The 19,142-nt window shown below is 41.0% G+C and overlaps 2 protein-coding genes across 4 annotated transcripts; both read right to left on the reverse strand.

Moving 5' to 3' along the window:
- Positions 1–2,840: 2,840 nt before the first annotated feature.
- On the reverse strand, positions 2,841–7,714 carry LOC147306426 (cell division cycle-associated protein 4-like). Its single transcript, XM_086275427.1, has 2 exons — positions 7,562–7,714; positions 2,841–6,598 (listed from the first exon to the last, which is right to left on the reverse strand). Exon 2 carries the CDS (start codon positions 6,592–6,594, stop codon positions 5,788–5,790), a length of 807 nt encoding a protein of 268 aa, XP_086131553.1. The 5' UTR covers positions 6,595–6,598; positions 7,562–7,714; the 3' UTR covers positions 2,841–5,787.
- A 5,144-nt stretch (positions 7,715–12,858) lies between these two features.
- On the reverse strand, positions 12,859–19,142 carry cdca4 (cell division cycle associated 4). 3 transcript variants are annotated; one of them, XM_086274801.1, is made up of 2 exons: positions 18,908–19,142; positions 12,859–15,946 (listed from the first exon to the last, which is right to left on the reverse strand). In XM_086274801.1, exon 2 carries the CDS (start codon positions 15,462–15,464, stop codon positions 14,541–14,543), a length of 924 nt encoding a protein of 307 aa, XP_086130927.1. In that variant the 5' UTR covers positions 15,465–15,946; positions 18,908–19,142; the 3' UTR covers positions 12,859–14,540. The 3 variants fall into 3 exon arrangements, with proteins under 3 accessions (XP_086130927.1, XP_086130926.1, XP_086130925.1); XM_086274800.1 differs by having other exon boundaries at positions 12,859–15,473; positions 18,908–19,141; XM_086274799.1 differs by having other exon boundaries at positions 12,859–15,473; positions 15,809–19,141.

Below are 19,142 nucleotides of genomic sequence, written 5' to 3' on the forward strand. Positions count from 1 at the left end.
TTAAAGGGGAGTTTTTCCTTCCCACTGTCACCAAAGTGCTTGCTCATAGGGGGTCATATAATTGTTGAGTTTTTCTATGTACGTATTATTGTAGGGTCTATCTTACAATATAAAGCACTTTGACTGTTGTTGTGATTGGGTGCTGTATAAATAAAATGATTTGAAATTGTCCTGATCCATGTGACTCCTGGAGAAAAATAAAGCTTTTTTCACATATTAGATACAAAGTATAATTCACAAAGTAGAATAGAGAACTTTTTTCTTTTGAAGTTATCATCTGGTGTATGAGCTTTGATGTAAAAATAGCAGTCAGTTAGCTTCATAATAATATTCTGCTAGAGTGAGCATGTGCAGTCAGTGAAAACATATAGGACTAATACGTCTGTAAAATTACAATATGAGGAATGTACCGCTAGACACCGCATTCTTTCTGAAAAAATATCTGAATGTCACTGAATAATAATTATTTATTAGCTTACTGTTTTGCTGTGTTGATAGTATAAACTAATTAACATACAAGCATTAACAGCTTTTTGGACAACTTACCTCCTTTTGCTGGTTGAGTCATTTTCCATTATGCATTTTAAGCGCGGAGAATAAAAGAGAAGACTGTAGATGCAGTCCCACTGTGCACCTCATACCTCACATAAATTGTTGATTTTTTTTTTTTTTTTTTTTTTTTTTTTTTGCATTAAAGAAAATAAAATAGATTATGAAGTGCTACTGGCTCTATCTGCCCATCGCTCTTTGGTCCATCCCATTGTTTTGTAGCAGAACAGGCGGTTTATTGTGCAAATGTGTGTAAGTGTGTGTGCGTTTGTGCTGAGTCAGCCTGGTACACCGAGGCTTTCTGAGCCAAAGCCTGGCTTTACTGCACCGTAGCAGACTGATGCCTGCCTGCAGAGAAACAGTAAACCCAGACTGACACACCACAGCACTCTGCTGGGCCATAGATACACAGTTATACTTTCACAAAATCTTTGGTTTGGTGGACAGACCGACAGATAGATAGATAGATAGATGGATGGATGGATGTGCAGTTCTGGTGTGTTAAAATGGTAGTATTGGCTGTGGCTGTGTGCAGTGGTGCACGTGTTGCTCCTCCTTGTGTGTGGCCACTCCCTGAATTCCTGCACCAGAGGCCTCTCACTCACAACATCTACTCTACTGCTTTCTCTCCTGGGCTGAGATCAAACCCATAATTTTGCTGAGAGAGGGAAGAATGTAGCAGAATATCCATACTGTGCTGCATTTTAATCTGACACATCGTGGGTTTTATCCGTTTGTATGCCGTGATGTTTTGTCCTTCGATCCCATCCAGGGCTAGAGGCTAAAATTAAGCTTGAGTCTGTTGCCATATATAGAACATATGTTGCTTTTCTTTTTTTCCATGTGTTGTCTTCTGTCGTTATAGTTCAACTAATATGGAAACAGATGAATACCGAAAGTAATAAATCAACAAGCCATTAAAGGGGCACTTCATGGAGTGATGCGTAATTATATTTGATCCCAAGCAAAAAGATGCTTCTCTGACAGGGAACAAAGGAGGCTGAGAACTCGCTTTATAGTAAAGTACTCATATTCAGGTTTAATGGAATGACAGGCTGTGTAATTGTTTCTCATTTGTGAGACTTTTCGGTTCCAGTCATTTTAGCTTTTCTTCTCTTGAAAATATCTAATAAAAATAATGCAACTAATTTTTCATTGAAAATTGAAATTGAAAAAGTTTTGATGTTTGAAGTCTTCTCAAGGATCTGTACAATGTAAGGTGAAGACCCTGCTATAGATTATAGAGAAGCCCATTGATTCACTATTTGATAGCACTTTGCGACAGTGGGAAGGAAGATCTCCTTTTTAACAGGAGCTCTTCCTCCACGCAACCTAGTTGAGGGTGAGGGAGGGGAAAGAGAAGGCAGAGGAGAAGAGCAGTGCTTTTGATGATATTTTTCTGGTATAATATTGCTGCTTTTACATAAATAAAAGGCTTTCAAGGTTTTCCTTTTTTTTACACCAGTATTGATCTGTAATGTTGCATATGCTTTATAGAGATCTACACTGCATTTGCAGAGGTAAAGGTGAAACATGAGATTAAACCTCTGTCCAGAATTTCCATGACTAAGAGAGTTGCCAGTGAATTGAGTGAGATTCACAGGAAGTTTAGTCCCCTGCTGTGAGAAACACTGATACTTACTGTACTGGCTTCATTGCCAGGTCAGGTTTTCTGAAAATGACACCAAGTTTTAGTGATGAAGCTGCAGAAACACCTGATTACAACACCAACAAACACTGCAGGACCGATCTTTTTGAATGTGCATTGTCTTTCTCATCATAAACAAACACCTGCTTTTCTATCAAATGACCACCAGAGGGAAGTGTTGGCTTCCATTTAACTCTCTAGACACATTTGGGAAAAAAAAATATATATATATATATATATATATATGGGCTGAGGGAAATTTTGCCCTCAGCCCTGCTTTCCAGGCTGCAATGCCCTTTTGCATGATGTATCATTGACATGCTTTAGCTTATACATGTATACTATAACTGAGGTTAAGCAGTTAAAGGTTAGAAGGATTTTGGCTGAGCTCAAAAGGGACTGTTGCCTTGGAGGCAACACACAAGACAAGATACTCCTGCAGGTCCACAGACCACATGCAGTCAGTTGCGTATTGAGTAATGTCCTGTTGTGTGTACGTGGTTGGTGTGCAGAGGTCGGCAGGAATGTCTGTATAGTAAATACTTCATGTTCAGTTTTTGTAATAGAGATGTGACGTTTGTGTCTTTGTGCCAAAGACACAGTCAGGTCTGCATGATGTTTTGCAATGAAAGATTAAAAGACTCACACAAAGCGGTTCGAGTATTTTCTCTTTATTGTTGGATAAAATCTATAAAATATTCCAAAAACAAATACAATACATTATGAACGATCATCTTTTCACTGAACAAAGTCTTCCTTCAGTTACATTGGAGGGGGGGGGGGTTGTTTTTCATGTTCAGCATTGACAACATACACTTTGTGCTTTGCAAAACCTACTGACACTCTGTGCTTTCACACAATTATAAATAACACTGCAACCTCCTGCTTATTATATTCGATCCTGTCAGACAGATTATGTAAAATTATTTTATAAAAAACAGAAAAGTGGTTTTATTTCACCGGCTGAAGAACAGCCAATTCACACTGTGTCTGTGCAGAGGCATCAGGAGCAAAAACAAGTTGTTGTTGGAGCAGCAGTGCGCTGCTCGTACATCTCATGTGATTGGTCTGTAGTCTTAGTCTGGGCAAAACAAGCTCCAAACCCCTCCTACTGAACATGTGACGCAATCTGCTTCCTCCCACCCTCCTCCACGTCCTCATCCTCCTCCTCTTATTTTCCCCCTTCTGGCTCTGGCTGCCACCTCCTCCCTCAGCTAGTTCACTGTCAGCCCGTCAGGATACATTAAGCTCATATGCCTGTAGTGTTCAGCGAGCACAGAAAAAGGCCAAGTAAAGGGAAGAAACCATGACAGCCGTGGCTTCTGAGTGCTTTAGGTAACACCTTTCTGCAGTCCTTTGGTTTACAAAAAACAGAACAAAAAACAAAAAATATCAATGAAGCTCGAGCTCACACAGACACAACACCTCAGCGCAGTTGAAAATTAGAATCAGTAGTAAGGCACGTTGTCAACATGAAATGAGATGGAGATGAGGACGGATCACTTTGGTCTGACAGGAGAGCGTTAGATTCTCAGCACAATTAAAATGATAAACCACACCGTTTCGATCAGCGACAAACACACGACGGCTCTCTGGGTGAAAACAGGAGTGTTCCAGGTAAACCGGCAGACAGACAGACATCAGGAGGTAGAACAGGAGTAAACCACAAACAGCGAAGGTCAGGCGTCAGATTCCCTGTGACCTTTCACTCACTGGATTTCTTCTACTAGACAGGAAATTGGTTTCAGGTAGAAACGCGTATAAAACTGCTCAACTCCCACATTGCGTGTAAAAATTGAAATAAACAAAAAACCCATCAAAATACAAAGGCTTCTGTTTTCAGGTTAAACTCTGAGACATGGCAAAGGTGCCCTGACCATTGACTTGATGTGATTGGCTCCTCAGTCAGAACCAGACTGGGATTACATTACCATTTAAAAATACATATTGTATGCTGAGTTAATGACATGTTGGATTTACTATACTAAGAAAAAAAAAGCTGCCAAGAAGGAAAAACTCTTATTTGTCATACAGGTGCTGACTGTTTGTCCCATTTTGTGTCACAAAGTGCATCAACACTGACAGTCCGAGATTAGAAAGAACCTTAATTTATAAGTTACACTCACACCTAACCGATAGACTCTATGTAGAAAGAACAGTAATATGGTTTGCTGTTCAGTTGTCATTCACAAATAAAAAATACAATTAGATAAAAAGGCAACAAGAAAAACAATTTACCCTTTCTATACTGGAGCATTGAGATGTCCTCTCTACACCCCCCACCCCCCGCACGCACACACACACACACACACACACACACACACTTTCTATACAACTTCAATATAGTGCTCACAAGCGGCTGCATTCTCCTTTCTACTAAGGAAATAAATATACAGATAGATAAATAGTCCATGCTCTGACTGCTGTACGGCCACAAAGACTTTCATCTTTCCTCAACAGGAGTTGCTCGGTCCTACAACTGAAAAAGAGAAACTCGGGCCTGGGCTCTCCTGGCTGGCAGAAGCACGCCCTCTTAAGTAATTGAAGGGATTTCAATTAATAATCAACCCAGACCTGATCTAACAGTCAGAGTGCCGCACGAAGCACGGCAGCTCAGGTTTCTTCTGACGACTGCTGCAGTTACAGAAGCAGGAGAGCAAAGTGACAAATACTTGGAAACGTGAGGATCCACGTCCAGGAAAATTCACCTTAAACACTGCCGTATGCCATCAGTTTTTCATGTCCAGTACCACCCATTGCAACACTTCTCTTGCAAGTTTTGCAATATACTTTTGGTGTGCCAACTTTGTCTAAACATGTCTGATCTACTCTTAGTAGAGATTATTCACCTCCTACTCATAATACAACCAGCTGGAAAGCTAAAGCGCTGCCCGGTTTGATTCCAGGTCTTCCTGTCCCTTCTAAAATGCCTTTCTGATTGTAGCATTGTTATATACCAAGTTTCAGCTAAAAATAAAATTCTTTGATTAATATTGATTGGTTACACAAATAAAAGGTACATCTTTTTTTGCATTTTTGTTTTGTTTGCCAGTAAAATGTCATAAATTAGCTCTTCAATTGCAACTTTTCTGACAGCCCAAAACCCCAGCATAAAAATACTAAAAAAAAATTTAAATAAAATACAAAGACAGAAATAATTTCTTTCCATTTTTGCTCAACTGACAAATTGTGTCAAGTTTTCGATCTTCACTTTTCCTGTCAATAGCAGTTTTGGACTGATAACTATTAAAAACAGTGCAAAAGAGTTGTACCATGGATGTCTAACTTTATAAGACGCTCTGAATGTTATTCTTCATCTGTTACAATAAATATTTCATATCTCTTGAGGCACAAGCATAGGTGCATAACTAGGTCCTCATAAGAGGCATGTGCATATTAGAATTAGTGTTTCATTCCACCTTAAACTGGCTCAACCTTGAGAAAAAATTTCAGCCAAACTATCAGATAGACCGTTAAAAGAAAAAGAAAAAAAAAAGACAGAGTTCATCAGAAAGAGTTTGTCAGCCCTAATTCAGCCGGAGCAGCTCCTAAAAAAAAGACAGGAAATGTTCAGAAGTTCATCTCGGTGATCAGGACTTTACCAGGATCTCCATGATGTGGTCCAGGTCATTCAGGTCCACGAGACAAGACTGGAGGCTCCCCGTTGAGGAATGGCTGGAAGAACGTAATTTCACGTCCTCGTCCGGCCATAGCGACACGCTGACTGGCCACAGAGACCCTGTCGCCCAGGCCGACGGCAGATCTGAAGTCTCATACATCGATGTGTCAATGTCCTCAAAGATATCATCCAGGGCGAGGTCGCTGAGGTAGCCCATGGCATTTACTGCATCGCTGAAAGTACTGATGGCTGCAGCGGGCAGAGATTTCTGCTGGTCGGGGAAGTCAATTGCCTCCTGAGAGGGGAATTCGGGAGACAGTGGGGGAGACAGAGACAGGCTTTCCCCATCTCCTTCGGCACACCCAGGGCACGTAACAGGCACGTCCTCTCTGAAATCGTCCCTGAGTAGACAGGAGTCATCTGCATGAACGCCGCTGATGCTGAGACGTGAATCTGAGGTGCAGGTTCCCACGCCGTCACTCCGTATTTCCTCCTGAATCTGCCTGAGAGTATTGATGAGCAGCACGGAGCGGCGCAGGCTGAGCTCCATCCCCGCCTGATAACGCTGGAGCTTCTCCAAGCAGAGGCCGAGCACCCGCTGACGCTGCTGCAGGTGGCTCATGACCGATTTGGACGGGTCAATGAGAAGCCCGGCCTCGTCTTCCTGGCCATCCTTTCCACTCTGCTCCTTTTCCTCCGTAATAGTGGCTTCCGCGACCACCTCAGCCTCCAGCTCCTCCAAGCAGCTCCACTTCCGCTTCACACCTCGACCCAACATTGGCCTGCATCAGGGGATAAAGAGCCCATTTGTTAGGTTGCAATAAGGTACAACGTGTAATGAAGAGTTACATTTACATGGCAAAACACAACAAATAGTTCTGCAAAACTAAATTAGGTAGAGAGGCTAGTTTCCCAGGGCTTGAACTGACTGTTGGTCTTAAACATTTGTCTTTTTTAAAGTCACCAATCGGAGCATTTCCTCCTGTTGAAGTGAAAGAAAATGAGACACAAACCTTTGACAGCAGTCGCTGAGATGGTGTGTCTATTCTTTCTTTATTTTATTTTTTTAGGGCTTGGATCTCTGATCTGGCGGCATGGCAATAAACCTTGCATTCAATTTATGTAAGAGCACAAAGCAAGCGAGCATGCTTAGTTTCAGAGACACTGTCAGGCACAGAGCCTTTTCAAATCAGGAGAAAACACATAAAGCATAAAGCTGCAGATACTGAATATATTATGCACCTTTACATAGTCGATTTTTTTTCTCCCCTGAGTTAAGACATTTGAAAGAGCGCATTTTACCAACTATGACTCACTGTTAGACACCCCAGCAGGCTTGACAGACTTTACTCATCCATACAGGGATGGGTAGCGCCATGGATCACTTTCTCTCTGATCCTTTTACAAAAGTAAAGAGGACACACGAAGCCCCATTTGGTGAGTTTGACCCTCGTCGGAGAGATTAAAGCTGCTTGGTCTAATTTAATATGTCGGTAGAAGCCTCAACAAAGTAAAATACGCGGATAATAAACATGTTAGCAAAAATCAGTCTTTTTAAATCGCTAACTACGATCATATGGTCACTCTACACTACTTATTTAGCTCAGGACCCCCGAGAACACCCCTTAACCCCGTGACGGTTCCCGTACTTCAGCGGGAACGTTAAGATCCAATTTGAACCAAGTTTAAAGGGCAAACTTGAGTTCAATTTAAGAGAATGACATGAAGACGACAGAAAAACCAACCTCACGTGCCCTTGGGAAGTGTCATGGGAGGTATGAATCCGTCGAGTCTTCGGCTGGTTTCGTTTCAGTGTCCCGTTCCTGAGCTGTAGACGGCCGAAGTGTGAGGAATGTACTGTCCGCTCGCAGCAGCTGGGGGAAGGCGGCGGAGCTGCGGAGGAGGGGGGAGGGGCACGGGAGCTCACCGGCGCACGGGATTGGTCCGTTCACCCGACGATCAAACCTCCGCCTCCGCCACTCACGGGGCAGCGAGTGTGCGGTCGTTTGTTCCGACAGCGATCTGGCGCTGCGTTTAAGAACACCTCGTAACAGTTGGAAATCATGTCGAAGCACACGAAATACACGTGAGCGGCGATAATGGCCTTTATGATCGGTGGAAAAAGAATTTATCAGGACATGGGCTTGTTTTGTCCAGTAAGCGGTAAATAATAAAAGCTGAGCATGTTTTTAAATATGAAATCACTGATAGAGCGTAACCACTGCTGTTATTGACCATGGTGGACTTAAGTATTAACCCTTTAAACTTGTTTGTCTTTTTCCGTTTGACGTATTTTTGGAACTTTAATTTTTTTTTTTTTCACGCATTAACTATCTGCATAAATTTTCTGTTTAAGTACAGTTATATATATTGTCCAGTTTAAGTAGTGTTACTTTAGCTCGATTTTTCTTGCACTGACTTTATAGTTGTTGACATAAAGCAAGAAGTGACTTGTTGAGAAGTGTGTGACAAAGTGACCCTACTTCTCAGTTGATTTATTACCCCAGTAATCACTCAGAATGGGTTTACTGCTAGTCTTCAGTCCTCTTGAGTACAGCACAATGCATATAGCCCATGGCATTTAGTCAGGATATGGCAATGGCAAAGCTTATCTGTGGTACTGTGTTGTTTTTAATTAATTTTAATTCTAACTTTTATTTTACTTATTTGTTTATTTAGGTCACCTGAAAGGATTCTGTTCAGCATTTGGTTGCACTAACAGAAAATCCAAGAAGTCACCTTTTTTCTGTACCATCCATTATTTTTTCATATTGTCAAAACTACTTTTACTCCACGAGTCTAGTTACTTGCATTACCCAGGTTTTAGGTCCTGGTTTTAAGGCATACATTAATGTAATAGCAACTATTAAGTGAAAGTTTGATTCAAGGCTAAATTTAACTAACATACATGTGGTCTGTTTTTGTTTCTGCAACACGTGACCTACTTAATATTCAGTTTCAGATCCACCAGTCTCTCCTCTGGGCCGATTCTGGTTCCCAAAAACCAAGATGGTGACAAGCAAAATTCTACAGTAGAGCTTTGGAACAGCACTGTGTCTCTATAAAAGAAAAAAAGTGTCAATAATACTCAGACTAGATTATTGGCAAATCAGCAATATACCTGTTGCCTCTACTCAAAGTAACTTATGAGTACTTTCAGCATTAGTGTTGTGGCGTCCTACCGCATAATGTGAAGTAAGAGGACATTAAAGGTGCCAAACATTATGCTATTTTATGGACAATTCTTTCTCTTTTAGATGCCACAAATGTTCAGACATTGATTCATAAAGTTCTCCCATGAATTTACATCTAACAAAGAAGTGAACATTTCTTTTAACAACATTTAATCAACACAGTTTTACCAAACAGACACCAGTGCATCCGTGCTGGAAATATCTAGAAGCCCCAGGTTGCTTTATTGCGTTCCTGAACGCAGCATTTTAAAGGGACAAGATGACTCAGAACGGAACGGGAAGGACGTGACCAGAGAGACAGGAAAGGCAAATACCAAATAAGGAAGGTCTTATTCCACCTTATATCTCTTCCTTCTAAATCAGTCACGCTTGTTTCTTTCTTTCATTCTCATCAGCCCCATAGTTTTGTCTTTTTTTTTTAAATTGAAATCGTACATTTGCGCGCTTAAAAGATATATTAGTAAAGAAGAAAAAGCAGCTATATAAAACAGAACCAAGATTTCATAGTATTTCATCTTTTACTCGAACACCGATGTACACTTTACTCTTTTAAGCTGAATGTGTAATCAACGGTTATCTAGATTAAGAGAGGAACCTGAAAGCAGCGTGGGAGGGGTGGACTAAAGCTCACTACTGCACACGTTTTTTAAAGGAAGTGTTGCCCTGTGACAGCAGAAGGCACATGTACTTTAAGCATGGTGCTGTGTATTTATAATAAAGGTCAGAGTAGCATCTTTCAGACCTGCTCTCTTAACATCACATGATGTTAACTTTATGAGAGCATTTCTGAAACAGCTCAGATTTTCTGCTTCACATTTATTTATTTTTTCCCCTCTTTTGCTGCTTTTTAAGACACTCGAGCCTCTTTCACCGATGACTGGATTTTTTCCCCTTAGGCTGCCTTTTTGCTGACTCACTGAGAGGCCATTAATCTTTAACTATAAGCTAACCAATTCCAGGCGACAGTCCAGCTTGCAAAGTAAGCTATAATTTTATGAAGAAATTGCTTTTGTCAGGATCAGACAAAACTTCCTTCAGATTTGTGAATATGCAGTTTTCTGAATATGAAAAAGCTCACGTTTTGAAAAGGACAAAATGTGGCTCGACTCTGAACAGGTTTGCTCCAAGTTGCGTTTCGAACACACAATGGTGCTGTTATGTTGAAACCACTGCAACTCTCTCCACATATCTAACGCAGGATCTCACGGTCCAATATCGTCATGTGACAGCACGTGAGAACAAAGGTCTCTCTGCGGCCAGACTGCAGCTGCAAAACATCTAATTCTATTTTAGTGTCATTAAAAAAAATCCTGTATTTGAGGGAACATATACAGACTCAACTGAAAACTCCTTCAAGGCGTCTTTTAGCAGGTCACACGTGGAAGAGCACTGAATGAATCATGCATGATTTGAGCATGATTTTTGAGCACCTGTGGCGTGTGTTTTTGCACACACCACAGGTGCACCTCTAGATTTCGAAATGACCAAGAAGTGTGTATAGAGAAGTGTCATTAGGAAAGCTCTATATCAGTACAACTCCATTTAAATTTAAGCATTGATTTATAGCGTGTTTCCACTTTACTTGTTAACAGGTAAATACGGATAGATTAACTAAACAGCTGTTAACTGCAACACAGGTCAACAGCACCTCAAAGTGTGGTCTTCAGAATTCTTGCGAAACAATGATGAATCAGCACCTGTCTCAGTTCAGCAAAAACTAAACCTTTACAGGTAGTTCTTGCAGGATAGTTTCATTAGACTGTTAGTTTTAACCAGCTGTTCCTAATAAACTGAAAACTTTTACAGTTTCTGTATGTGCCAGCGCTGATATAGTGAAAACCAACTTCTGATTGGCTGCCCCTTCAATTCTCACCCCAAGAATACACGGATATAAAATACTCAAGAAATGCTTACCATTCCACCAGACACGCCCCAGAGCTTTTTGTTTGTTTGTTTTAAGCTGTAACCATGTGGACCTGCACAGAACAGATGAGAAGGGCAGGGATAGTATAGAGAATCCAGCCAGCCTTCAAAATAAAAGACCCCATAGAACTTAAATGCTCAGCTTCTGAAAAGCTACCCTTGTGATTTGGAGATATGCCAAGACCAGCAGCTTCGTTAGCTACAACTCTTCAGCTCCTTAATAATTTAAATATCTCATCAGCCAATCACGTTGCAACAGTTTAGGCATGTAGACGTTGTCAAGACGAGCTGCTGAACTTCAACTGAACATCCGGATGGAGATAAAAGGTGATTTAAATTACTATGAACATGTATTTATGGTTTAAATGACCCTGAATCCTCCAATAGTTATGCTGCAATATGCATAGACTGCTGGGGGATTCCCATGATGCATTGAGTATTTCTTCTTCAGTCACCTTTATCACTCACTATGTGTTAGTAGACCTCTGCATTGAATCATACTTATTATTAAACTCTGGCTCTCTTCCACAGCATGTCTTTTAGCCTGTCTTCCTTTTCTCTCCCCTGTCACATGCCCCGCCCCTCCCTGAGCCTGGTCCTGTCAGGCGGTTTCTTCCTGTAAAAGGGAGTTTTTCCTTCCCACTGTTGCCAAAGTGCTTGTTCATAGGAGGTCATATGATTGTTGGGTTTATCGCTGTATGTATTATTGTAGGGTCTACCTTAAAATATAAAGCGCCTTGAGGCAACTGTTGTTGTGATTTGGCGCTGTATAAATAAAATAGAATTGAACTGCTTTGAATGTATTTACAGAGAATAGTCCGATAAGGAAAAAATATCCAGCGAGCATTAGTTCTCTGGGTGGAAATGGATTGGAAAAAGGCTGGTGGTTTAGCCCAGTTTGGGCATTTTAATACCAACTTGGCGTAGTCTAAACACCACAGCTTACCTGAGTGTGGTTGCTGTCCATGGCCGTCTCTTAACGACCACATCTAGTTTCTTCCAACTGGATAACTCACCGTGTCATGGAGCGGAGGTGAGTGGGGCCTCAGTGCTTACACAGTTTTAAGCCGAAGATATTAAAAAGATGTCCACTCTCAGTAACATCACGCAGAGCCAAGACTGGGGAAAAAAATGAGTATGATGCTGTCTGGAGCCTAGGCTTTTCACTCACAGGAATTACTTATTTACATATGCTTTCATTATTCAAAACTTAATATGCATCCTTTACAGTGGCGCTCATATAACAGAAACAGAGAAGTACAAGTCTTCTTTCAGATCCATTTAAAAACCATGACAAATAGTTAACCCTTTAAGACCTACCATAGAACCAAGTCCGCCAGAGCTTATTTTATATTTTTACTTGCTGTAGTGCCATTTTTGGAAGCATTTCAAGTTGCTATACATCAATACAACCATTATAGCCCAAATTTTAATAATGTGTATGCATTAAGTCCACAGTAACTACATAAATTGCAAAAAAGTGCAATAAACTACAAAAAAAATTGAAAATCGTTTGTTTTTTTACATATACTTCTACTTGGAGAAATTTAAGAGGTTTATCCCTCAAAACTTTAAATACAAAAAAGTTGCAAAAAATGTAGGAAGTGTTACAAACAGCTGATCAGATCGGCAAAGCGTGTTTCTGGAATATTGTGTTTTTGTTCCTGCAAGCGCTTTTTATGCAATTTTTGCAAAGCTATATGTGGAAGGAAATCGTGACCTAGGACAAGCTGATGGCATAAGATGTAAGTACAACTCCTCCGGTTTCATATGCAAAACAAATTATTGCGCTAGCTTATGCGGTTCCGGTTCTACGGGGATTTAAAAATAGTTACGCAAAACAGAGCGTGCTGCTCTGACCGGCTTTAAAGAGTTAAACAGTAACATGTCCTGTTGTAAAATAAGGGAAACAAGCACACACAATCAATAGTTGCACCTTTTATTATAAAAAATATTTACAAAGATGCTACAATGTTTTTGTCTTAATATAAAAAAATGCATACATTTTACAACGATAATTAGTCTTTGAAGTTCTAGCTCCCATTCAGACCAGAGTGACATCCTTCAGGAGTGTTGTGGTAAGGTATTAAGCGTGTCGTAATACTGTATTTTAGTCAATACATTTTATTTGCCTGAGTTAATCTCTTCATCACGATAAGGAACAATTTTGAAGAATGCATTTGATTTTCCACATATTTAGGAGAAAGGCAACTGTTTGCATAAAGGAATTAAAGGACATTTGATTTGTATACAGTCATTTTGAAACACATATGACAGAGCTGCATAGTAATTTGAATAGTAACCCGGTTGTTGTTATTACTAATAGTCCTTAAAAAGAAAACTTAGGAATAAATAGGTACTGCATTGGAAACGAAGGGCACAATTTGGATAAATACAATTTCATCGGGCCTCATGGTTGAATTGATAGGTCAACATGGCATGTCTGTACCTTGATAAAATAAATACAATAAATAAAACAACAATAAATTAGATGGGTTAAACACACAGAATTCTTCACTTGGAATAACAAATGAGAGAAAGAAATATGGCTTCTCGATGCAGTTATCACCCCGGGGTTTCTCCAAAATGCGTGAGGAAAAAGCTGCTTATTACTGATATTGGATCCATAATGACAGCAGAGCAGGAAAATTACTTCATTTGTCTCCTGGCTACTGTAAACTTACCAGAAATGACAACTCTTGCTCCTTGTTTGTTGACTGGCAGCAATTTTCCTGCTCTGCGTAAAGCTTTTAAGAAAATGAAAGAACAGCGCCTATAAAGTGAGACGATGCCAGTCCTGACACCTGTTACAGTCGACTATACCAAACCATGGGAAGACACCGTCTTGAGACTGGCTATTAAAATCTTAAAAACCGCTTGGGAGGGAAAAATAATAATATCAAATGATGCCTGCAAAATCCCCCAGCTGTATAATGCAAAAAATATATTTCTATATACACATACGTACATATACATAAATTCCATTCATAATTGCTCAAATCTCTAGGAAAATATGCATTGATTTATAGATTTGGATTTACAATTTGTTCTGGTTTTTGATGCATGTAGTGTGAGGAATTGTTTCTCAGTCCATGTAACAATAAATAGAACTGATGAAATGGCAGAGAATACGGCCAGAAGGAGCTAGCATGACAGAGTGAATGACGGACATAAACACCTAAATAAGAATGCATCATGGTAGTTATAAGGTAATTATCTTTGCCTTCTCACAGATATTGTTGAGTTTTGGATTTCAGAACCAAAGTGGGAAACTAACTGCTTTGCCAACTCACCAGCATAGCTTTTAAATCCCCAGATTTGTTAATTTTACCATCACAATTGTAACTGCCAATTACATTTTATTTTTTATACAAAAAGTCACAACAGCAGATGTTAACCTGCCCAAGTGGCTGTTACAGGAGACTAACTACATCTCTAATACCCCCATCCTCAAATCTACTTGGCTTGCTGTTAATTTCCCATCTTGATCCAAAACATCCAACAATCTCTATGTGTAACAATACCACATACAGAACACACACGTGTACTGTGCATAGTCTGGAAAGAGTCTGTGGCATCAGTACAGACCAGAGGAATGTTCAGAGTTTCAGGATCCCACTATGATCTCCATGATGTGGTCCAGTTCGTTCAGGTCTGACCTGCAGCTTGAGCTGGAGCTCAGGGCCGTGGGCCCATGAGAGGACAGGCTATCGAGCAGATCATAAGGCCCCATTTTCGGGGCGCTCTGCATGCCTGTCAGCACCGTATCGAGGTCATAGTAAGACGGGTCCACGTCTGAAAACAGTTCCTCGAGCGCAGGGTCAGGGGGCGGCGCTGGGTGCTTGATCTCAAAAGTCCCAAAAACCTGCTCCCCTGTCCTGGAGTCTGCACTTAGGTGGTCCCCGTCTCCCTCCTCTCCCTCTGATACGCACTCCTCGCTGTCCTCCTCTTCTTCTTCCTCCTCGCACTCACCGTCTTCCTCTTCCTCCTCCCAGCAGGGCCCCATGCCAAAGGGACCTGCGAGGTAAGAAGCCGAGGACAGCTGAGGGGAGACGGGTGACAAAGTAGACATGGTGACATCCGTCTCCACATCTCCCTCCATGACCACCTCTTCAGAGTGGTAGCCTTCCTCCACACCGACCACTGCGTAAGGCTTTGGGCTCTGCCCTGCCTGGGCTGCTGGATCAGTCTGTCGGCACAGCACTTCAGTGGCCACCAGGCGGTCGGTGGGACACTGGGCGGCTGCGAGGGCCTGCGTCATTATCTGCCAGGTGCCATCCTGGGTCATTTCCTCCTGGATCTGCCGCACTGTGTTAGCAATTAGAACTGAACGGCAAAGGTTTGGCTCTACCAGCATGTGACAAAGTTGCAGCTTGATGAGCGACATGTCAAGCAGCGACTGCCGCTGCAGACTGTACGACGAAGACAGCATCCGAGCTGCCGCCGAAGGAGCTGCGGGGCCCTGGTCGCCACTGGAGACGGCCTCCTCCCCAGAGTCTGAGAACTTGCGCTTGGTGCCCTTCGGGAACATGTTGTCTCTCTTTTGTGAAGGCGAGGAGACAAAAAAGAAAAAAATCAGTGAGAAACACAATGGCACCACTTGCTTAAATATTAAGAAATGTGCCACACAGACAAACACAAAATGTGTACTGCTGTCAATGTCACTAGCTAAAATAGTTAAAAAGATTAAGTGCCATGTAATTAATTATGTAAATGTGTGATGTCATGAGGCTATGTGGTGTAACATTTGTGTGGACATGAGGGAGCTAGGGCTACAATCTGCTGAACTGCAGCTGTGACTTTACAAATAAACTACAGGCTTACTCTACAGTAAACAAATAATTGTTGTAGTTTTTTTCTTAAAGTTTGCTATACCTTTCCTGTTGAGAGGCACAGGCAATAGCAATGCAGCTTGGTCCCGGCTGCAACGCTTCAAGTACTTTTGTACGAGCGACAAGCAGCTTTTGTTCAGCACCATTTCTGCCCATTTTAGGCCAGTCTGAGGCAAGACTCCTGCTGGGCGGAACAACCACACTTTTAACAGACCACTGAGCCACCGAAAATAGCATGGTTACCGACTAAATGCGGACACTGCATCAAAGTAAGCACAGACTACAGAGACCTCTGTCAGAAAACAAAAACAGCACTCAAGTTAATTAGTGCATTTATTTTCTTTCCCCCACTGCCACCTGTGATCAAGAAAATCAAAAAGATATCCTAATCAATAAGGGTGCTTTCAAGGGGGTAAAAGTGACAAGGATATGGAAAGTAACAGCATTTACAATTCACAGTACAATGTACCACCATGAGCCACTAATATTTACAAGGGATATCAGGTTTCCAGGTCTACGCACGCGACGCTTCAAAAACTAGCAGAACAAGATTTTCACTTTCTCTTCACTGAGGAGGGGAAGAAAAGCACAGTCAACTTCCTCATTAAATACCACTTCAACACACACATGTCTTACAGGAACAAAACAATACTCCCGCTAATGTTAAAGGCCCCTCTGACTCCCAAAAATAAATGGGATGCAAGTGAATAGGAGACTGAGCTCCAAACAGCAGCCTGTGGCATTTAATTTTCCATCAGACAGAAAAACAGTATGCGCAGTGTCCGGCTGTCTCCTCTGTGTTAAACCTGTGGGCAGGGCATTTGGGTCAATGATTCCAGTTGCTTCAAATTTCTATTTGTGATATACATTTTTTTTTAAAAGGGAAAAAAAGAAAACACAAAATTTTAAAAATCAGTACAATGAAAAACAACACTGATTCATGTTTAGCGTTAGGATTCACAGGGCACAATTCACAGAGAGGGTTGGATCACTTTACAGAAATTTCCTGTTTTTCAGGAACTAGGAATCAAAAAGAAACTACCATGCCCAAGACACTGCTGTTACTGTCATAAATCATCTCTACACCAAATTATCATTTTTATTTTAGGATGCCAGGCCAAACTAAGGCCCATAATCTGTGCAAATTACATATTTTAACATTGACACAGTGTGTAGTCAGGGGTGTTGTGCAATAGCATACTGACAAAAACTAGTAAAAAAACAACCTTGTGAGTTCACATTTAATAGAAAAGTATACATCTAAATTGCTGATCAATCAGATCACCACATTTTCAAAAAGTTACAATCCATGCCAAAAGGAAAAAATAAAGAGAAGTGGCTCGTAAGTACAATTAAAGGCTTGGGAGCCTGGAGGTCTTTGAGTCCTCGTAATCATAGAATAACATTTCCTGACAGTGGACAGAATAAAGGGGGGAAAAGGTAATTTATGAAGATACCCGGAGATCTAAAATGAAAAGGGTGAGAAAACGATTACGGACGTATGTTGTCTTCTTATGTGGTGCAATAATACTGGCCCCTGTTAAATAAGAGACACTAGAGAGAACTACCTCCTTAAAGAAAAAAAAAAAAGTAGAAAAATAAAAGGAAAAAAAAAGACATTAAATAGAAACAGGAAGAACTACAACCTGAGAGACGGATCACTGCACACAGAAGAGAAAACAGTTTTGGACATGACAACTTTTTTTTTTTTTTAACATTTATACTGATAATTGTTTTCGAACACCCTATAGTTTAGCATTTTTAAAGCTTAAGGATTCTACTCTGAAATTAGAATTACATTCCTGAAAACAATAAGAAAAACAGCCATTCATATATAGGTCATATATAAAATAAGACTGAAAGCGAGTTATGTCCTAACCAGTCTGATCAGTCATCTGTAGCAGGCAACATACACAGTGCGTTGTGTTTTTCCACTGTGGGACATGTAAACAACTACAATCTCATACAATCAATTCCCTAAATGTTCTTACATTTTAACCACTTAAAACACTTTCAATCAAGATAATATTGACAGATAACCTAACATGAGCACTAAATAACAACCAAACTCCTGATAATAACATCTCGATCTGCAAGTGAACATTTTTAAAAAAGATTTACTTACTTTACCAATAAGAATGTATTGATTTTAAAACCCAAAGTGATCTGCTACAGACGCTTAATTTTAATGACTGATATCGAGCTCATACTCAGTTAAATAGTATTTATTTACACCTGCACATTAATGTTGATGTATTAAACTTAGTCGCACATTTTTTAACACGATTTCACAAAAATGCTGACATATGTGGTGTTCAAAAACTTCTCACATATCAGGAAATAAGTGCGGGGGGGGGGGGGAGACAATCACCTCGTGTAAATCAGTACTTTATTCTGATGCTGACATTACAGTTGTATTTACGTCAGACAGACAGTGTCACTAAACTGGATTTAAAACAGTTTAAATACATTCACTAAACTAAGTGTTTTCTACTTTGCTAGGAAGCAGAAGCCAAACAAAATTCAGCCCCGTTTTACGTCAATGGTTCTTAGCATGGCCCATCCCCCACCACTTTCACAGCCTGCCGTACTAAATGAATAAACACATTTTTAAAAAGCACTGCTTACATTTTTCCCACTTCCCTCTCAAATACATAGTGCTACCACTGCCAGTCGCCAAATTAAAACCGCTAGAATAGCTGTAAAAAGCGACGGAGAGCTTCTGGCCGTGACTACCGCATGCTTTTGTCTTTTCAGCAACAGAGCTACCGAGCGACAATGAGGCCATTTTGCGCTAGTAGCTAACAGTTAGCCGGCCGGCTATGCTACAGACGGAATTTACACTTCTGGGTTGCCGCTAGCTAGCATAAAATGTTCCGTGAAAAAAAAATGCCTCCAAGGAGGCACAAAACCCTCGGCATTCGTTTGGAAACTTCCTCTTACATAAAACGAATGCTAGCGAACGTAAAGCTAATTAGCTAAAAGCGCCCACCCACCCACAGTCCGCGGTCCTTCCTCCTTTCTAGCCAAAAACAAGAGTTTTCGCCACGGCGGGGCTGTTAAGTTCCCCAAAAACAACACACGGTCACCCGGGTGGCTGGTTAAAAACACTATCGTCGGGTGCTTCAGTAGCCGTACTCACCTCGTGTTTGTGTTAATTTAATTCCCGTCTCGGTCATAGGATCGACAGCAGAGAAAGCGGAGATCAGGTTCAGATGAGATCATTCATGCCACGGCTTCAAAAACTGAACTACCTCTGTCCTGCTGCTGCTGCGGAGCGGACGACAGGAGGGGAAGGAAGGGAGGGGGAGGGGAGCCGACAAAAGCCAGCCATATGCCTGGGATTCCTCTCTAATGATTTCTCCCTGCTTTTCTCT

Source organism: Aulonocara sp. 'chitande type north' Nkhata Bay, linkage group LG19, assembly GCF_057382095.1.
Source record: "Aulonocara sp. 'chitande type north' Nkhata Bay isolate Kocher_YH1m ecotype deep benthic linkage group LG19, A_spYH_male_GT1.1, whole genome shotgun sequence".
NCBI lineage: Eukaryota > Metazoa > Chordata > Actinopteri > Cichliformes > Cichlidae > Aulonocara > Aulonocara sp. 'chitande type north' Nkhata Bay.